The sequence below is a fragment of the Zerene cesonia genome, chromosome 29 (genome assembly GCF_012273895.1).
Source record: "Zerene cesonia ecotype Mississippi chromosome 29, Zerene_cesonia_1.1, whole genome shotgun sequence".
NCBI classification, from domain to species: domain Eukaryota; kingdom Metazoa; phylum Arthropoda; class Insecta; order Lepidoptera; family Pieridae; genus Zerene; species Zerene cesonia.
The window spans coordinates 334,654-341,736 of record NC_052130.1 but is presented as its reverse complement, the minus strand read 5'-3'; the positions used below and the strand labels follow the sequence as shown (position 1 = coordinate 341,736).

Below are 7,083 nucleotides of genomic sequence, written 5' to 3'. Positions count from 1 at the left end.
GACAGATTCGAAATTCAAATGTAATATTTTTTTATAATTAAGTGTAACAGTATTTATGGCCAGACTAAGTATACTATTCTACCTTATTGTAAAGTATAATTTTATTCGCAAGCCAACTAACGCATTAAATTATGATATCAATTATATTGGTGTAAGTAGGCAATTATATTTTGTTTGCGGTAGCAAGGTAATTATTCAATATAATTTGTATTTTTAACAAAAAAGCCTTTTATTTGAAATGAAATGATTAATTTTAAATACTGGTCACATTGACAACGATAACGGTTCCTTTTAATGGAAATAGTGTTGAGATCATAGATTTATAGTTATTTGTAACGTCAGATACCGTTATTTTCCAATGAAATTTTTTGATGATTAAATAGCACAGAACAAAAAACTTCCATTTCACTAGTGATAAATGACAGAATTGGCGTAATCTTAGAGGTACAGTAATGATATGGTAAAACATGTATTTATGTATGAAGATAAAATATTTATCGAAAGCGAAATAGCCAATTGCAAAAGTGTTTTTGTCGCATTGATTTTTGGACAGTAATTTTTAAAAAAATCATGTAGTTCTGTGAAAACTAAAGAATGTAATGAAAAAACATGTCGCCATATTTTATAGCTATTTATAATTATTAGTAGTTTAGAACTTGATGGCATAGCGTATATGTCATAACCACAAATGATTTTAATTGGTCATTGCAAAAAACACGCGCCAAATAACCAAATGGCCACCAAGATACCCAACATGGGGATTTGACCTAGTAAATTGCGCGACCTTTCGCGTCGATTATGTAATTCTGTACGAATTGAAAATGCGCTTTATATCACGAGTTTAAATTGAAGCATTCTTAATAGGAAATAACAGTTAATATATAATTACAATGAACTGATGCCTTGCGCTAATTGTAATCGCCTCTTTTTACGATCTTGTTCGAGAGCTAAAAATAGACATAGGGGTGAATGCTCCCGGCAATTTTATCTCGTAGTCTCGTAAAAATAATAACGTCAAATTCAAAGATGTGAATCATGTGTTCCAGGAAGCAATAAACGTGGAGCACGTGTTAAATTTTACGTATTTTGCATTAAAAATGAGGACAAGATGAGAAATTGCTTATGAGGCACTTATTTATGTATGCGTATTTAAACATTGATATATTATGTTCTTAAAATGTTATAAATTAGTATGCAAACTTTAAAAAAACCAATTCTCTTCTCATATTAGTTAGTCATACATAAGAATAGTCGGTTATTTTTACTGCATAAATATGTGACATAAATTTTCGATTTCCAATACTTTCAATTTACTTTACAAGTTGGTATCCGATAATATTGGTATCTGATATTTGGTTGATGATAATGCTGCGTAGAGCGTGCGAGTTTTCTTGCGTTGTGTGATTGTAAATGATTATTAATTAGAGATGATTTTATTTTCTTAAAAATCTAAGCATCTATATTATAATGAATTTTAACCAAAATCTATCGATTTCAATAGTTTTTATTTGATTTAGTAATAATTAACAAACAGTTGAATGTTACAACATGGTAACTTAAACATCGCGATTTATTGTAATACAAATAGTTTAAGTATTTAAAAAAAAGCCGGTTTATTACTTTTTAATTTAAGGCTTCGCTGTGACGTAACGCTTATCGCGAAATGTCAGAGTACAGTTGTAGAGTTTCGGCTGTGGCGAGGAACGAGTTTAATAAACACATTGTGCACGTTTCAACTTGGCTATCATGAGGTAATCGGATTGCCTTGCGCGGACCTGGAGCCCTTTGAGGTAAGCCTCGTTGTGACCTCATTTTATAAATATGGAAAAGTTTTGTAAGGCCATCCGGCTGCATCGAGCTCGCTTTTTGTGTGATCAAGAGGGCTTTTTTCAGCTTCACCTTGCTTGATTTTTTTACTGTTTTAAATGAATTTTTTGTTAATTTTGTACTGTATCATTACCAGTGTTTATCGTATTACTAAATTGTGAAAACGTCAATCAAATTATTAAAAGCCAAATACCACAATATTTTATGTAGTGCATTTTCTTACTCGCTCAGATGAGATTTGCTTAGACCGTTTATTAGCAGTCCACTTGTACACTAATTTGTGAAGTATGAATCGAGTTAGGAATTCCAACGAGGTCAAACAATAAAGATTCTTCCATATGTGTACTTGTGTTAGCGTATGTGTAATGAACTCTTTGTGTGTACTACCAGACGCCTTTATGGATAGCTGTTCAAGTTGTTAGTATTCAAGTAACATAAACATCTAGTCCTTATATAGCATTTCAAATCTGGCAACTTTTCTTTTTCAAAAAGTCGTTTTTTTTAATACGGCGGTGGTTGCAGATTTGGAATGTTACAATTATTAACATTATTTGATCTATCAGAAACAGACAGTTTAAAACCGAAAATTACTAGACTAGTTGTAAATGTACTGTATTGTGAAATAAATAAATATAATCTGAATATATATAGCATAAATGAATAAAACTATTGTATTTTACGCCTTGGGTGGTCAAACCAACATTCAAATCATGAATGTCCCAAGTATTCATCGCGACAATTAAATCACAAGGCGGACCATTTGTGTCCTGTCTACCCACGCTTCAGTCCTGTCGTATGCAATACGGGCGCGCCTTTTCAATAGAAACAGTGTTAAAATTAGAATTTCCGTTTGGCATTTCTTAGATGAAATGCATTCAGTGCGTTTGATGAACGACTTCGGTGTTGCGGTGCTTAGTGAAGCTCGTTTATTCTTATGTGCGATTTTTTGTTGTCTCTTGGTATTTGAGAGCTTAAGCATTGTTGCAAGTGATTAATTTACGTAATATTTCATTTATTGTAGCGCTGTTTCTAAACGCGAATTTTTCATTTTTTTAATTTTTTAAAGTTTGAATGTTTTTAACAAAACAAGTTTAAGTGTGACTTATTTAAGTGCGTGTTTTGTTTTAGAGTAATCTACTACGGAACATTCTAATTTTAATAAAATATCATCATAAAAAATATTCCAGATATGAACAGGTAACAACTTTAAACATAGGTAACTATCGTAAACAAAAAGCGTAAACATTGGACCAAATGACTCACGATGACGTAGTTTTCATTATCATATCACAACCACAAGCATACGTTAGTTGCAATCCGACGGCGAACGGTATTTGTCGTGCTCAGTACGAATTATACACCTTTATATTGCTTTAATAAGAACATTTGTTTCCATAATAACGTATCGTCAAGACTGTTTTTATCAAGTGAACGCGAGGGACACACTCAAATGGTGCCGCGTAAACATCGCGTATATTTTCCTTAACGGCGCGAACAAAGGGAATTTAATATTTGCGGATTTGTTTTGCGCTTACGGGCTCAGCCTTTTGATTCTACACACGTGTGTGATGCATATGTGAAAACGAGACGATGCGAGCGAGCGCAGCGCGCATATAAAAAAAAACCAATGCAAAAATGATTAAAAGGAACGGTGATAATGTATGTGCGATCGCGTCGAACAATAATCAGTGTCAAGGCGGACGGAGTTCTGTCTCGCTCTGTCCCAACGCGGCTACGAGGATCCCGCGAGCCACTGCTGGCAGGATGACGCAGCCTGACGCGCACACAAACAGCAAAGAAGCGAATATTGCGCTCTCAACTTACGTCGAAAAGTGGAAAAATAGATACGAGGACGCTGAGAGGAAGCACAAAGCCTACCTGCTCAAGTCCGAAAAAGGTTGGTACTATTCATACCAGTGCGGAAATCTTTAGTGTTCCCACTATTTAATGTCTAAACTGCGCATGCTCTGCCAGCCTTCTGGGTCGTGCTTATAAACTAAAGTACGAATAGCAGGTCTAGATTCGCATTTGTTGGATTATGATAGGGTCGAGCATGACCTGTTGCGTACGCATAATATATACAAAATTTTCACTACAAAAGTTTCTTGGAAAAAGTTTTTATTTTTTCATATGAAACCTGTAATAACTAAATATAAAAACGCGTAAATTGTTTACCAATCGGTATTCATTCAATTATTTTTAATTGGTAATAAGGGTGAGTAAATGACTATGTACACCGAATTTTAAAACATGTTTAACAGTACAATTACACTATTTTTGTTTTTTTAAATTAAAATTTAAATGTCAATCGAAGTGTCATTTAAAATTGTTAAATTTCAGAAATATCGTGGTTCATACATTATAAAAATCTCTAAATTAATGTTTATTGTGTTCGTATTTCTTGTGTAAGTGCCATAATATTCATAAAGTGTATTATAATTTTTGAAATATATGAAGTCACAATTACGTTTACTGTGACCTGTGTATTCATAAAGATCGGACCGTTTCACAGGAAAATGTTCTTTTCCTTTATTTTGTTTATTTTTATTTCCCTTTATTCGTAACTTTTCGAAAGTGTAGATAGCCATATATTAACACAAATTTCACATAAATAAATCTTGATTGAGTAATTCTCAGAAGAAAATTACTAATGCGTTTTATTCGTAACTGTTTAGTAAGCGATTATTTCATATGAAAAAGTTATTTTTATCGACAATGAGAATTGCTAAACCTTTTGATACAAAACAAATCAAGTGTCACTTATATTTGAATTTAACAATAACTTTGAATAGTATAAAAATAAGTGTAAGGAAAATTGTTCAAATTTATTCCTAATAATTTATTAATTGTTATGAATCAGGTCCTCTGAAGTGTCATGAAAATTTCAATACGAGTTTTGAGTCACCGATTTAAATTAGTCGTTTTCCGTTGTATTATGATTAGTGGTTTTAATAATATACTTTACTTACATTTCGCTCTCAAAACTGATTAGTCAGAAGTTAAAATATTATATTTGTCATGGATGAAACACTAACAACGCTAACCATTAATTCATGATAGTTAAATCAAGTGAAACAAAGTTTCATTTCTCTTATACATTCACAGCACACAAATTACTACATTTTAAAGTTATAAAAATATATGTAAATCTAACATTCCTCACCCAACATTCCGACCCTTGACACAAACAAAAACAAATCATATACAATATGCATAATTGAGAATTTAAATCAATATTGGAACTTAGTGAAGTCTGGAAAACTGCTATACTTAAGAACTAGGAGTCCGAGTCCACTTCACATTTATATGTACTAGCTGCATTACTCCGCACAGGTAGTCATTTAGAATTGATTATGAAATTAGAAACTAAACTGTCCCGTCTTTTAAGTTGCATCAAAATGCATATGGTGTGCAGATATGATTAAAATTGGTTCATTAGTTCAGGAGTCTATCGCTGACAAACAATGTGACATATAATACATATACATTAAAATATATAGCACTCGGAGAAAACATACATATTCAGCAGTGAAAGAATATAAAAAACTGGTATAGTAGTTTCTGAGATTATTGCCATCAAACAAACTATAGGTTAACATTATTATTTTATTTTATAAGTAATCCAACAACATTGTGCATAAAACAAATAAATTGTTAAGAATTTTCATTTATTAAGAATTCATTGAAACAGCTGCCAGAGATAAAAGCATCAAGTTGATTTCCTCAGTCATAGATAATGTTTTATCTGATTAAAGCAGTGTAGATAAATAATGAATTAATAATATTGCATTACATGTTGTTACATGATAGCTGCAAAGAGTTGTTAGGTATTAAAATCTTATAAAAACTAATGCAATAAATGCACTTATCCGTATATAATATATTCATGGATAACTTTGTTAAATCAACATTAACAGAGGTTAATATTATTTTAAAATATTGAAAAAAACAAAAAAGAAATATGTTTTCATTATATAAGTGAATATTACTATAGTAGTGAACAACAGATTGGTGACAGACTCTCAGTAGAGTCTTGATAATAGAGTCCTATTTTACCCTTATTATGCATGCATAAAATTTGATGAGCAGATAGATAATGACCTTGAATGATAGATATGTGCCTAGAATTAATTATATATTTACATTAAAATTATTTCTGTTAAAAAGGAGATATTAGAAATTACAATACAAAATAACTGTTATAATCAAACGTTTATTATTGTTCAAGCATGTAGATCTGAGTTAGTGTGGAATGTTAAATATCTCCCAGCAATCATAAGGCATATTTACATTATCTAAATGAATGTTAATGATTTGTAATGACTCCGCTAATTAAGTAAACATGTTCTAGTTTCTCTTGTTTAAATATTACTTATGTGAAACTAATTTATATACTCTGTTATTATGTTAATAACAAATGTTTTTATTGTCAATTTTTATCCCAATTTTGTTTAATAGGATACTCATGTTTGCATCATCTCTTAAACCTCCCTTAACAAGGGAAATTATTGTATTGATTAATGATTTGCGATTGGGAGATGAGTATTTTAATAAGTAATAGTTTCAACCAACTTCAATGAAGGAAGTTGAAATTTTTTCATGTGTTTCATAACTTTGATTCTCTATGATGAGTCGTTTTTAGGGGTCTGTATATAAAAGGGCCAAATGGGATCCTTATTAGACTGCTGTCTGTATGTATGCTTGTCTGTCTGTCTGTCTGTCTCCAGGCTGTATATCATGAACCTTGACAGTTAAACAATTGAAAGTTTAAGCGATGATGTATTATTGTTCACAATAAGTAATAAAAAATGTAGGGTAAGCAACCGTTGGCACGGTCATAAGTTGGATGGGTGACCAATTTTTTGTAGCAGTTATTTGTATGAAACGGGATTATTTATATGGAAGCTGGCTTCTCTTGTCGATATTTGAATTTGATCTAGTCATAACAAGCAGTTGGAGTTATTATTAACTAGCTTTTGCCCGCGGCTTCACACGCGTTATATTTGGAGTAGTTTAATAGATGTTATACATATAAACCTTCCTCTTGAACCTCTCTATCTATTAAAAATAATCCAATCAAAATCCGTTGCGTAGTTTCAAAGATTAAGACATACATAGGAACATAGGGACAGAGAAAGCGACTATTTTATACTATGTAGTGATGTAGTGTATATGTTTACTTTGTTATAATTTTCCAAAATTTGTTTACAACGATGCGTACTCAATCAACTTTATATCTCTACTTGAAGGTATTTT

General features: G+C 31.4%; 2 protein-coding genes across 2 annotated transcripts in view; both read left to right on the top strand.

Annotated features, from left to right (window-relative positions):
* The window catches only part of LOC119837986 (protein Star), a 5,563-nt gene extending 4,451 nt beyond the window's left edge, over window positions 1-1,112 (top strand). The window contains exon 6 of the mRNA XM_038363796.1: window positions 1,047-1,112. Coding sequence (XP_038219724.1) covers window positions 1,047-1,112 — 66 coding nt within the window. The remainder of the gene's footprint in view (window positions 1-1,046) is intronic.
* Window positions 1,113-3,055: 1,943 nt separating this feature from the next.
* Window positions 3,056-7,083, top strand: part of LOC119837985 (shootin-1) — a 14,192-nt gene continuing 10,164 nt past the window's right edge. The window contains exon 1 of the mRNA XM_038363795.1: window positions 3,056-3,724. Coding sequence (XP_038219723.1) covers window positions 3,463-3,724 — 262 coding nt within the window. The 5' untranslated portion in view covers window positions 3,056-3,462. The remainder of the gene's footprint in view (window positions 3,725-7,083) is intronic.